This window comes from Arachis ipaensis, chromosome B6 (genome assembly GCF_059453495.1).
Source record: "Arachis ipaensis isolate K30076 ecotype BB chromosome B6, ASM5945349v1, whole genome shotgun sequence".
NCBI classification, from domain to species: Eukaryota; Viridiplantae; Streptophyta; class Magnoliopsida; order Fabales; family Fabaceae; genus Arachis; species Arachis ipaensis.
The window spans coordinates 25,092,035-25,105,534 of record NC_142441.1 but is presented as its reverse complement, the minus strand read 5'-3'; the positions used below and the strand labels follow the sequence as shown (position 1 = coordinate 25,105,534).

At 38.6% G+C, this 13,500-nt stretch overlaps 1 protein-coding gene and 1 non-coding gene across 2 annotated transcripts; one reads left to right on the top strand and one right to left on the bottom strand.

The window, feature by feature from the left end:
• Positions 1 to 1,211: 1,211 nt before the first annotated feature.
• On the bottom strand, positions 1,212 to 1,315 carry LOC148554919 (small nucleolar RNA R71). The gene has a single exon (XR_015888032.1). It is a non-coding gene; the product is annotated as a small nucleolar RNA R71 (small nucleolar RNA).
• An 11,231-nt stretch (positions 1,316 to 12,546) lies between these two features.
• Positions 12,547 to 13,272, top strand: LOC148554918 (uncharacterized). Its single transcript, XM_088490548.1, has one exon. It carries the CDS (start codon positions 12,547 to 12,549, stop codon positions 13,270 to 13,272), a length of 726 nt encoding a protein of 241 aa, XP_088346674.1.
• The last annotated feature ends 228 nt before the right edge of the window (positions 13,273 to 13,500 follow it).

Below are 13,500 nucleotides of genomic sequence, written 5' to 3'. Positions count from 1 at the left end.
GTGCACTTGCCGGTTAGTAAGTGTGGTTGTAAAATACCGTACCAAATTTTTGATGCCGTTGCCGGGAATTGACTGTGATTAACAACTATTAGTTACTTGATTGTTTAGATTAGGCGTTTTGATTTTAATTAGTTTTATTATCATTATTATTAATTTTTATTTATTTTAATTCCCGTAAAAAAATTTTTTTCTTTTTCCTTTGTTTTTTCGTTGATAACCCCCTCCTTCTGTTCCCCATTTTAATTTTCATACTTTATTTAACCTTTGAATTTTGTTTTCAAACTTGCGTCCATTTTTTTTATCTTCCTTTTTATTTTTTTTTATTTTCTTTTATTTTCATTTTGTTTCTTCCTATTAATTTTCTTATCTTTTAATATTTTATTTTATTTCTATTTTTAACTTCTGAAAAAAAATTTAATAAATAATACTAATAATCTTTCTTAATTTCTGAAATTAAGTTTGGTGTTACTCAGTTGATTCTATTTTAATTTTTCTGTTTAATTTTTATTTTAAATTTTTGAAATTTTTATTTATTTCCAATTATTATTTTTGAAATTTTATTTATTTATTTAGTTAGTATTTTTATTTTATTATTTTACACAGGTTACCTCACAGGGACTTCTCTGCACTCTGACGTAGAGAGTCCCATTTTTTTTCTTGTCTTCTGCTTGTGTATGCGCAGGAATAGAGATAAAGAACATCTCTTAGACTTTGATCCTGAACCTGAAAGAACTTTCAGGCGACGTTTACAACAAGCAAGACTTTGCAAGGCTGCAGAATCCACTATGGCAAATAATAATGCTAATGCCAATGTGGTAAATCCGAATGGGGATGATCAACAGAGGAGAGTGCTTGGCTCTTATTCTTCCCCTACTGCGGATCTTTATGGAAAAAGTATTGTGGTGCCTCCTATAACTGCAAACAACTTTGAGTTGAAGCCACAATTGGTCACACTGGTGCAACAGAACTGCCAGTATCATGGACTTCCTCATGAAGATCCAAATCAGTTTATATCTAATTTTCTGCAGATATGTAATACTGTGAAGACAAATGGAGTGAACCCAGAGGTGTACAAACTCATGCTCTTCCCGTTTGCTCTGAGGGATAAAGCAAAGTTATGGCTAGATTCCCAACCAAAGAAAAGTTTGAATACTTGGGACAAGGTTGTTACTAAGTTTTTCACAAAATTTTTCCCACCAAAGAAGCTGACTAAGCTTAGGTTGGAAGTTCAGACTTTCAGACAGAAGGAGGGTGAAACTCTTTATGAAGCTTGGGAAAGGTACAAGCTGCTGACTAGGCAATGCCCTCCTGACATGTTCTCCAAGTGGACCTAATTAGATATTTTTTATGAAGGCTTGGGTGAGATGTCCAAGATGAGCTTAGATACCTCTGCAGGCGGTTCATTGCACAAGAAGAAGACACCAGAGGAGACTATTGAGCTGATTGAATTGGTTGCAAGCAACCAATATTTATACTCATCTAACAGGAATCCTGTGAACTCTGAGACCGCTCAGAAGAGAGGCGTGTTGGAAGTAGAAGCCGTTAATGCTCTTCTTGCTCAGAACAAGCTTATGTCTCAGCAGATAAATCTACTCACTCAACAGATGGGTGGCATGCAAGTCTCAGCTATCAACACTCAAAATCCACCCCAAGATACCTCCTATGACATGACAGGTAACTTTATGCAAAATGATAATTATGATTATGCTCAACCCTCTTCTGAACAGGTGAATTACATGGGGAGTGGTCCTAGAAATCCAAACAATGATCCATATTCTAAGACATACAATCAGGGGTGGAGGAATCACCCAAATTTTGGGTGGAGAGATCAACCTCAGAGACCTCAGAACTTCAACAATAGTTCTCAGGGCGGTTTTCAACAGAACAACTATAATAACCGCCAATTTCAGTCTCAGCAATAACAACCACCTTAGCAGGCAAATTCTAAATCCCAAGAAGATTCTAAGTGGGAGATGATGATGAGTTTCGTGCAAGAAACTAGAGCCTCCATTAGAAACTTGGAGGTGCAAATGGGTCAAATGAGCAAGCAATTACCGGAAAGGTCTTCAAATACATTCCCTGGTGATACAGTAGTGAACCCAAGAGAAGATTGCAAGGCCATTCAATTGAGAAGTGGTAAGGTAGCTAGTTCTGATACTAAGGTCAATGAAGATCTAGTTGAAAAGGAAACTCTAGAGGAGAAGAAAGAAGAAGTAGAGCATGCCCCTCCTAAACGTGCAGACAACCCATTTCCTGACTCTCTTGACACTTATCCCACACTTGCCAAAGGCCCCTGAATACAAGCAAAAAATGCCATATCCTCAGAGGCTTCAGAAGGCGTCCAAAGAAAAGTAATTCTCTAAATTTTGAGATGTCTTCAAGAAGCTGCAGATCAACATCTCTTTTGCAGAGGCTCTGGAGCAAATGCCTCTCTATGCTAAATTTATGAAAGAGTTGTTGACCCACAAGAGGAATTGGAAGGAGCAAGAAACTGTAGTGTTAACTAAGGAATGCAGTGCTATTATTCAACACACCCTTCCTGAGAAAATGCCAGACCCAGGGAGTTTTGTCATTCCTTGCACCATTGGAGAAGTCGGCATTCAAAGAGCTTTATGTGATCTTGGAGCTAGCATCAACCTCATGCCACTTTCAGTGATGAAAAAGCTTCAAATTGAGGAGGTAAAACCTACTCGTATTTCTCTTCAACTTGCTGATCTTTCTATTAAATTACCTGTAGGTGTGGTTGAAGATTTACTTGTTAAAGTAGGACCATTTATTTTTCCTGTTGATTTTGTTATATTAGACATGGAAGAGGAGGTAAAACCCTTTATTATACTTGGTAGACCCTTTTTAGCTACAGGTAGAGCCCTGATTGATGTACAAAAGGGTGAATTAACCCTGAGGGTCAATGAAGAACAGGTGGTCCTAAATGTTTTTGAAGCCCTCAAGCACCCTAATGATTCTGAGGGGTGCATAAAAATAGATGTTATTAAACCACTTGTTCAAGAAGTACTGGAAGCTGAGGTACTTGATGATGTTCTGGATCCTATTTCTGAGTATGAATTAGTTGAAGTTGATGATTCACCATCCCAAAATGAGCTGATGAACACGCCTATAAAGGAGAAGGAAGCCCCCAAGCTTGAGCTCAAACCCTTACCCCCTTCTCTGAAATATGAATTTTTGGGTGAAAATGATTCATATCCAGTGATTCTTAGCTCTTCCTTGAAGCCTGAAGAGGAAGAGGCGCTTGTTTCAGTGCTCAAGAGTCATAAAACAGCTCTTGGGTGGATCATTAGTGACTTGAAAGGGATTAGTCCAACCAAGTGCATGCACAAGATTCTTCTTGAAGATGATGCCAAACCAGTTGTGCAACCACAAAGGAGACTTAATCCAACTATAAAAGAGGTGGTCCAAAAAGAGGTAATGAAATTATGGGAAGCAGGTATTATTTACCCTATTTCTGATAGTCCTTGGGTAAGTCCTGTGCAGGTAGTTCCCAAGAAAGGAGGGATGACAGTGATCAAGAATGAAAAGAATGAGCTTATTCCTACAAGAACAGTCACAGGATGGAGAATGTGCATAGATTACAGGAGGCTCAACACTGCTACAAGGAAGGATCATTTCCCCCTCCCTTTCATTGATCAGATGCTTGAGAGGTTAGCTGGTCATGCTTTTTATTGTTTTCTAGATGGATATTCTGGATATAATCAAATTGCAGTGGACCCTCAAGATCAAGAAAAGACAGCATTCACATGCCCCTTTGGAGTATTTGCCTACAGGAGAATGCCATTTGGACTTTGCAATGCTCTAGCAACTTTTCAGAGGTGTATGCTTTCAATTTTTTCTGATATGGTTGAAAAGTTTATTGAGATATTTATGGATGACTTTTCTATTTTTGGTAATTCTTTTAAATCTTGCCTTAAACATTTATCTCTTGTCTTGAAACGGTGTCAAGAATCAAACCTTGTTTTAAATTGGGAAAAATATCATTTTATGGTTACAGAAGGCATTGTTCTTGGACACCGAATTTCAAGTAAGGGAATTGAGGTTGACAGAGCAAAGGTGGAGGTAACTGAAAAATTACCACCACCAACAAATGTTAAGGCAATTAGGAGTTTCTTGGGTCATGCAGGATTTTATAGAAGATTTATAAAGGATTTTTCTAAAATTACAAAACCATTGAGCAATCTGCTGGTTGTTGATGTTCCTTTTGTCTTTGATTCTGATTGTCTGCATGCTTTTGAAATTCTGAAAGCAAACCTTACCTCTGCTCCCATTATAGCTCCCCCTAACTGGGATTTACCATTTGAATTAATGTGTGATGCTAGTGATTTTGCTATAGGAGCTGTTTTAGGACAAAGGCATGGTAAGCTTGTACATGTCATTTATTATGCCAGTCGTGTGTTAAATGATGCTCAAAAGAATTACACAACTACAGAAAAAGAATTATTAGCTGTTGTGTATGCTGTTGATAAGTTTAGGTCCTATTTACTTGGTTCTAAGGTTATTGTTTATACTAACCATGCTGCTTTGAAGTACCTTCTAACCAAGCAGGATTCTAAACCAAGATAAATCAGATGGGTGTTACTCCTTCAGGAGTTTGATATTGAAATAAAAGACAGGAAACGGTCAAAAAATCAAGTAGCTGACCATCTCTCCAGAATTGAGCCTGAAGCAGAAGTGCAACCACCCACAGCTGTAACTGAGACATTTCTGGATGAGCAATTGTTTCTCATTCAGCAGGCTCCATGGTTTGCAAACATTGCAAATTATAAGGCCATGAATTTTATCCCAAGGAAGTACAGTAGGCAACAAGTGAAGAAGCTATTGACTGATGCAAAGTACTACATTTGGGAGGAACCATACCTTTTTAAAAGGTGTTCAGATGGAATTATCCGGAGGTGTGTCCCAGATGAAAAAAAATAGCAGATTCTTTGGCACTGTCATGGTTCTGAGTATGGAGGCCACTTTGGTGGTGAAATGACAGCTACAAAGGTCCTTCAAAGTGGGTTTTACTGGCCAACTCTCTTTAGAGACTCAAGAGAATTTGTAAAGTACTGTGACAGATGTGAAAAAGCAACGAATCTCCCTGCCAACCATGAAATGCCACAGCAGGGGATTCTTGAGGTTGAGTTGTTTGATGTGTGGGGTATTGATTTCATGGGACCTTTTCCACCCTCACATTCAAACAACTATATTCTAGTGGCAGTTAATTATGTGTCCAAGTGGGTGGAAGTGGTAGCTCTACCCACCAATGATGCCAAGGTGGTAATGAGCTTTCTTCAGAGGTATATCTTTAGCCGGTTTGGTGTCCCAAGGACACTCATTAGTGATGGAGGAAGTCACTTCTGTAACAGACAACTGGACTCTCTTCTGCATAGATATGGCGTCCGTCATAAAGTGGCAACCCCCTATCACCCTCAGACAAGTGGACAGGTTGAAGTTTCCAACAGGGAACTTAAGAGGATTCTGGAAAAGACTGTCAGTATCTCAAGAAAGGACTGGTCTAGGAAGCTTGATGATGCTCTCTGGGCTTACCGAACAGCATACAAGACTCCAATTGGCATGTCCCCGTATCAGTTGGTCTATGACAAAGCCTGTCACTTGCCAGTGGAGCTGGAGCACAAGGCTTATTGGGCAATCAGGTACCTGAATATTGACTCAGAAGCTGCAGGAATTAAGCGGATGCTTCAGTTGAATGAGCTTGATGAATTTAGATATTCAGCCTATGAGAATGCCAAGCTCTATAAGGAGAGAACCAAGCTACTGCATGACAAGAAGATTGCCATTAGAGTCTTTGAGCCAGGACAGAAAGTGCTTCTATATAATTCAAGGCTCAAATTCTTTCCCGGGAAGCTGAAATCCCGGTGGTCAGGACCGTTTGTGGTTACCAGAGCCTCACCATATGGTCATGTGGAAATACAGGAAGATAATTCTGACAGGAAATTTACAGTGAATGGCCAGAGGTTGAAGCACTATCTTGGAGGCGAGATTGACCGCCAGAGGTCCACTCATCTGCTGAACTAGCAGAACTGACCGTCAAGCTAGTGACATTAAAGAAGCGCTTGTCGGGAGGCGACCCGATAATTTTGTATCCTTCGCTATTTTTCGTAGTATTTTTTCTTAGTTATTTTATTTTTATTGAGTTCTTACTAATTTTCTGATCATGCAGCTATGTTCTTCCAGGAACCGAACACCTCAAGCTCTAAAAAAAAAGAAAAGAAAAGAGAGGCACACGACGCGATCGCGTCATTGACGCGAACGCGTAAATCATGTGTGCGTGAAAAATAAATTTGAACAGAGAGTTGCGCTGGAGTGGCGCAAGAATGATGCCTCTAGCACAAACAAGCCCACGCGGACGCATGGCTCACGCGACCGCGTCATTCATGAATTTTGCCACTTCACGCGACCGCGTCATCCACGCGAACGCGTGACCCAAAAAATCGACGTAGAAGGTGTCTGGACAGAGAGTTAAGCTGGCTTGAGGCAAGAAGTGTGCTAAAAGCACAAATTTGGTCATGCGATCGCGTGCCTGATGCTAAAGCGTCATTATGAAGAATGCGCGACGCACGCGATCGCGTCATTGACGCGAACGCGTCGCTTGCGCCGCCCAATTTTCTTTCTCTCTCTCTCTCCCAATCCTAATTCTCTCTTATTCTCTTATCCTTTTATTTTTTCTTTCATTTTAATATTTGTCTCTTCTATTTTCAGTTCTTCTTTGCTTGAGGACAAGCAAACCTTTAAGTTTGGTGTTGACGCTTCGCTTATAGGTTTTCTGTCTATTCTTATGGCACCAAAGGAAGGCGAATCATCTTCATGGAGGAACACAACCTAAAGAATAAAATGACCGCTAGGATAATTAAGGTGGTTGAGTTCCTTTCATTTTTATTCCTTCCCTCTTTTCTATATTATGTTCCAGTTTCTTGTTATTTTTCTTTGTTTGTTGCATGATCCTTTATTAGTTAGAATCCTAGGACTAGTTTAGTTTTCATTTAATTGCTTTAATGCTGAAAAGACGTTTCATGTACCACTCACTGAACTTGAATCTAAAAATAAAAGAAAAAGAAGTGATGTATTGCATGAGAAATTGAGTTAATTTTAAAAATAGTCGGATTTACTTAAATGTGGTGGTATTTTCTGTAATTCTGAAAGCATGACATGAACACTGCATAATTTTTGATAGTGAAGTTTATGAATGTTAAAATTGTTGGCTCTTAAAAGAATGATGAAAAAGAAAAATATTATTGATAATCTGAAAAATCATAAAATTGATTCTTGAAGCAAGAAAAAGCAGTGAAAAACACAAAGCTTGCGGAAAAAAAAATAAAATAAAATAAAATAAACAAGAAAAAGAAAAAGCAAGCAGAAAAAGCCAATAACCTTTGAAACTAAAAGGCAAAGGGTAAGAAAAAAAAAGGATCCAAGACTTTGAGCATTAATGGATAGTAGAGCCCTAAGGAATAAAATCCTGGCCTAAGCGGCTAAATCAAGCTGTCCCTAACCATGTGCTTGTGGCGTGAAGGTGTCAAGTGAAAAGCTTGAGAATGAGCAGATAAAGTCATGGTCCAAAGCAAAAAGAGTGTGCTTAAGAACTCTGGGCACCTCTAACTGGGGACTTTAGCAAAGCTGAGTCACAATCTGAAAAGGTTCACCCAGTTATGTGTCTGTGGCATTTATGTATCCAGTGGTAATACTGAAAAACAAAATGCTTAGAGTCACAGCCAAGACTCATAAAGTAGCTGTGTTCAAGAATCAACATACTAAACTAGGAAAATCAATAACACTATCTGAATTCTGAGTTCCTATGGATGCCAATCATTCTGAACTTCAAAGGATAAAGAAAGATGTCAAAACTGTTCAGGATTGCAGTTATAAACCCCACTATAAGAGAAAACATGGGCTTAATCGAACTCTCATTCTCATGCAAATTCACATCCTAAGCTTATATTAGTTTTGGTTGCTTGAGGACAAGCAACAGTTTAAGTTTGGTGTTGTGATGCGTGAGCATCTTGTCTATCTTTTCCTAGTGAATTTGCATCTAAATTGTTGAATTTAATTAAGAATTAATTATATTTTAGCCACTATGGATGCTATTTTGAGTTTTGTATAATACTGTTTATTTTAGGTAGCATTTGGCGGAATTTGATGGAGTTTCTGCAGAGAAAGAGAAGAAGCCAAGGAGATGACCAGCGAATACCGACGCAGACGCATGGCTCACGCGACCGCGCAGAATGGAGGAAATCGCAATGACGCTGACGCGATCGCGTGGACTGGAATATGCACAAATGACGCGAACGCGTGGACGACGCGGACGCGTCACATGCGCCACGTGCAGAAAAAGTAGAAAAACGCTGGGGGTGATGTCTGGGCTGTTTTGACCCAGTTCTTAGCCCAGAAATCACAGATTAAAAGCTGCATAATGGACAAATCAAGTGATCCCACCCATCAGCTGAAGACTTGTTAATTAATTCAAATTTTAAATTCAAATCTTATTTTAGGAAAAGATATTATTTCAATTTTAATTTTAGATATTTGATTTTTTTTATTTATTAGGATTAGATATAAAAGGGATCCCAATAGGGTGGTTCCAGCACAACATTCCACAACATTATTCCATACAAATTTACATTTCATATTCGATGAGCAACTAATCCTCCATTGTTAAGGTTAGGAGCTCTGTCTATTGTATGGATTGATAATATTATTTTTCTATTTTAATTCATGTTTTGATTTATATTTCAATAATTGTTTTCGTTCTTTATTTTATGAATTTGGGTGGAATGGAAGTATGACCCATGTTCTATTTGAGTTCTTGTATAACTTGGAAAAGCTCTTTACTTGAATAATAGCTTGAAAACATATTACCCTGAATTTCTAATTGTTTGTATTTAACGGGATACGTGACATATAATCCCCTTATTTTTGGATAATTAGGATTCTTGTGGCATATAAACTAGAATTTGATCATCACCCTCTAATTGGAATTAATTGACCAAGGAATTGGCTGTTGATGAATTTTAGAGGAGACTAGAAAGGTCTAAGGAATTAGGATCTAGTCATAAATAGTTTGCCATGAATTAAATCTTGCATAATTAAAATAGTTAATAAAAAAAGTCAATCCAGAAAATAGATAACTCTGAAACCTTAACTGCCTTGTCCATATATTATTCCCAACTTAATTACTCGCCCTTCTTTAATATTTTTGATATTGTTTAATGTCTTTTATATTGCATCTCAACACCAATTCTTGTTTGTCTAACTAAGCCTATCAAACACTAGTGTTGCTTAGTCCATCAATCCTCGTGGGATCGACCCTTACTCACATAAGGTATTACTTGGTACGACCCGGTGCACTTGCCGGTTAGTAAGTGTGGTTGTAAAATACCGCACCAGTACTCCTCAAAACTGATAGCACAGTTGAGCAGATTGATAGCCTTGGCGTTGAGCTCCACCTTTTTTCTATCTTCATCCGTCCAACTTGCTTCTGGTTTGAGAGAAACAACTCCTTCGGCACTTGTCACAGTTGGATATTGAGGTCCTTCCAGGATGATCTTCCACAGTCTGTAATCCACTGCTTGTACAAATATCTTCATCCTCTCCTTCCAATAGGTATAATTTTTCCCATTAAAAAGAGGAGGTCTGTTGCTTGATTGTCCTTCGGTCAGATTGTAGGACACCACATTTGAGCCACTGTTTTCTGCCATGAGGATCTTTACTCCAAGCTGCAAAGCTTGATTTCTTTGAGACCAAGCTCTGATACCAATTGATGGTTATCAGTGGCTAAGAGAAGGGGGGTTTGAATCTTAGCCCCCTTTTTGCTTGATAATACTTCCTGACCTTTGAAACCAATTTTGAAAACTTCTTGTCTTTTTATCTCGTCACTAGCCACGAGACTTTTTCTTTTATCTCGTCCCCAGCCACGAGACTTTTATTTTTGTCTCGTCACTTGACACGAGATATTTTTTGGTTTTTGCTCCTGTGCAGTAGATATAGAAATGGAGTAGAAAAGAGAGAAAATTACATCCAGATATATCCTGGTTCAGCTGCTAAGTGCAGTGCAGCCTACATCCAGTCTCCATCACAAACATGATAGAATTTCACTATAATCTTCCTGATTACAATCTGTAAAGTGCTAACCCAACTTACAAGGAGATTCCCACAGATTCATGAAACACAACATAGATAAACAAAGGAACTCTAAGGACATCTATGGCTTTTTCTTTTAATTTTGCACTCTCTGCCTTTTTCTGCTCTATGGCTTTTTTATACAAACCTCACTGTTTGCCTTTTTCCATGAGACTCAAGACATGACAAAATTAAATAGAAAAATACAAAACATAATACATTGAAGGAGAAGAAAATCTGTTAGCTCAGGTAGCTCTAAGAACCCTGTGCCTTGCACTCTCACACTTTTTCCTTACTCCAAACCGTGGCTGTTCTCTCTTTTTATAGAAGAGGGAAGCCTGCACCTTTAAAACTAAAAAACCAAGCCAACTTCTTCTTCTCCATGAACAAAATTGATTCGGCCAGAGAGAGAGAGAAGAGATAACCCATGTAAAACCCAAGATGCAATTACCTCTAGTCCTTCCTTGGTCATCACTCTTCATCAATCCGAGCGCTCCATCCTTGGCTTGCTCTCCAAGATGGATTTCTGGCCCTTGATGCTTCATGATGATGATGGCTTCTTCTGCTCCACTTTTGCTTCCTCCCTCACGTAGCCACCCTAGCTACCTTCTTTGATGAGTGAACCCAAAAGCAGTGACAAGCCATCCCTCCAAGGATCTTCTCTTTGCTGACCGAATCTCCTTCAACCATTTTTGGTATGAAGAAGCCAAGATCTCATCACAAAATCTTACTACAAGTGATAAGAATCTCAGCCACAGCATACTTTATGTTTTCTTTTTCTTGCCATCATTGTGATGGTCTTTGTTGCTTGCCTTCCCTTCTTTTTGATAGCTCAAAGTCTCTATGATTTGCTGTGTAAGGACCAAAGAGAAGGAAAGAGATGAGAGAGAAAGAGATATGAAGAAAAGCAATCAAGTGAGTTTGAGTAAATTAATTAATGTGAGTTGCTTTTACTTCCTTTAGGTGGAGTAGCGTGTAGCATTGCTAATCACCATCAAATCAATTTGTCAATTTCTCTCTCATAGTTCCCATGCAATAAATGATAATTGAATGAATTTGAAATCCATCACATGGTTAGTGTTGAGATCCATTGGAAGGCATAGGCAAATATCAACATTTGCTTTCCTGATGAAATATTTTCGGATTAAGCATTGGAGTATCCAACCAAGATTTTGAGTTGGTCTAGTGATAATGTGAATTGAATCTGGCCCATTCAAAATATTTCAGCCACACTTTTTTTATTATTTATATCAAAGCTAATGATAAGATCAATTGGGCTTAATTCATCAATTCTGGCCCAACTAACACAACCATTATTTTAGCCATATAAATTCAATTCCAAGGCTGAGTATATGAATTGGGCTGGCTAATATTTTTCGGCCCAACACTAAAATTCTGCATTGCAAAAATATTTAAATCAATATATGAAAATTAAAATTAATCACATTAATAATGTTTGATCATCACTAATTTAGAAATAGAGTTTTCCAAACTCATCACAGAATTTACCTCTGTACCCATCTGGATTCAGATTTGGGGCCTCCCAGAGCATTGCAAAACAAAAGATCTGGGAAAGAGGATAGGAGAGACCTTAGGGGAGGTGTTAGATGTTGGTATTTTCTCTATGCGGAGTAAGGAGGAAAGCCTGCTAAAAATTAAGGTCAAGCTCGATATTACAAAGCCATTACGAAGAGTGCTAAAAATCTCTGGCAGCAATAACATAGTTACTGAACTCCAACTCAAATACGAGCGCATTGGTAACTTTTGTTATTATTGTGGGAGTATTGGACATAAAATCAGAAATTGTCAACAGCACTTGGAGGATGTGGCGACTGGAAAGGAAATAGAGGAGAAATTGGGAGGATGGCTCAGAGCAGACCAAATTGGAAGAAGAGTGGAATATGAAAAAGAAAATCGGAATCCAAACAGCAATCACAACAGATCTGAAAAAAGTAGAGAACAGAAACCAGTACCTGTTAATTTAATGTTAGAATTCGCAAACTTCTCTATCCAAGATAGAAGTTCACAAAAGAGAGAAGAGGAGAATGAGGCTCAAAGCTCTTGCAAGGTCCTGACCAGTAAGGAAAAAGAAGGAAGAGAGACTGAAATAATTAAAGGAGTAGAGGATATAAGGAGTGGGGGAGAAGAAATAAGAAGAATAGCAAATCAGAACAAAATGGAGGAGCTAACTTTCTCCATTGGGGTAGTGAAGGCGAAGGGAGAAAAGGAAAATTCGAAGAAATTGAAACTGAAACAGATAGCTAGAAGGAAAAATTTGTATAGTGCAATCTCAGGAAGTAAAAGGAGAACAGAAGGGAGCAGCGATATAGCAAGCTATAAGAAACAGTGCTCGGAAGAAACGGCTAAATCAGAACAGGGAGTGGGTGCCACCCCACATTTGGCTCCCAAGGAGGTATGAAGATGGTGATGTGGAATTATCGAGGTTTGGGGAAACCCTTGACAGTTCACAACATTAAAGGGATTAATAAATCCCATTCCCCCGAGGTGTTATTTTTATCCGAAACAAAAAATAATATCTCGACTGTGGAAGGAGTACTGCGGAGGATAGGTTTTCAGTCTTGCTTTGCAGTGAACCCTACTGGAATGGCAGGAGGATTAGTCGTGACATGGAAGGAGGGAGTTAATGTACAAATTTTGAACCATGATACGTTTTTCATTCACTTTATCATGGAAAGCCAACAGGAGAGTAGGAAATGGGAAGTTATTGGTGTTTACTTACACACTGATGAGGCTGGAAGAGATGAGCAATACACAAAGCTGCTACAGATTATGGCACATGGGGGAGACCAAGTGTTATTAACTGAGGATTTCAATGCTATCAGAGCGCACCATGAAAAGGAGGGTGGTAGAGCTAAATCAGCTGACTCCATTCAAAATTTCAATGATTTCATTAATGCGGGAGGACTAGTTGACATGGGGTTTGAAGGAAAAAAATTTACTTGGAATAATAGGCAGTTTGGAGGTAATTTTATACAGAAAAAGCTGGACAGAGCTCTTGTTTCAGTGGCATGGAGGTCTGAATTTTCTGATGCCTTTGTCAAACACCTAGATGACTTGGGCTCGGATCATAAGGCATTGCTATTATGCTCACACAAGGAGGAAAGGAGATCTAAAAGAAGATTTTGATTTCAAGAGCGATGGTGTGAGAAGGAAGAGGTTGGAAACATAATCAAGCAAGCTTGGAAACACGAGGTAGTGGGTTCAGCAATGTTTAGGTTGGCTGGGAAGTTAAAGTCTAGCAGGCACAAGCTAGTGGAGTGGCAATGAACCTCTAATTCCAATTCAAATTCAAAAATCATGAGCCTTAAGGAGAAGATATTAGATGAAACAAACAAAGGGCAGCTTGCAAATGGA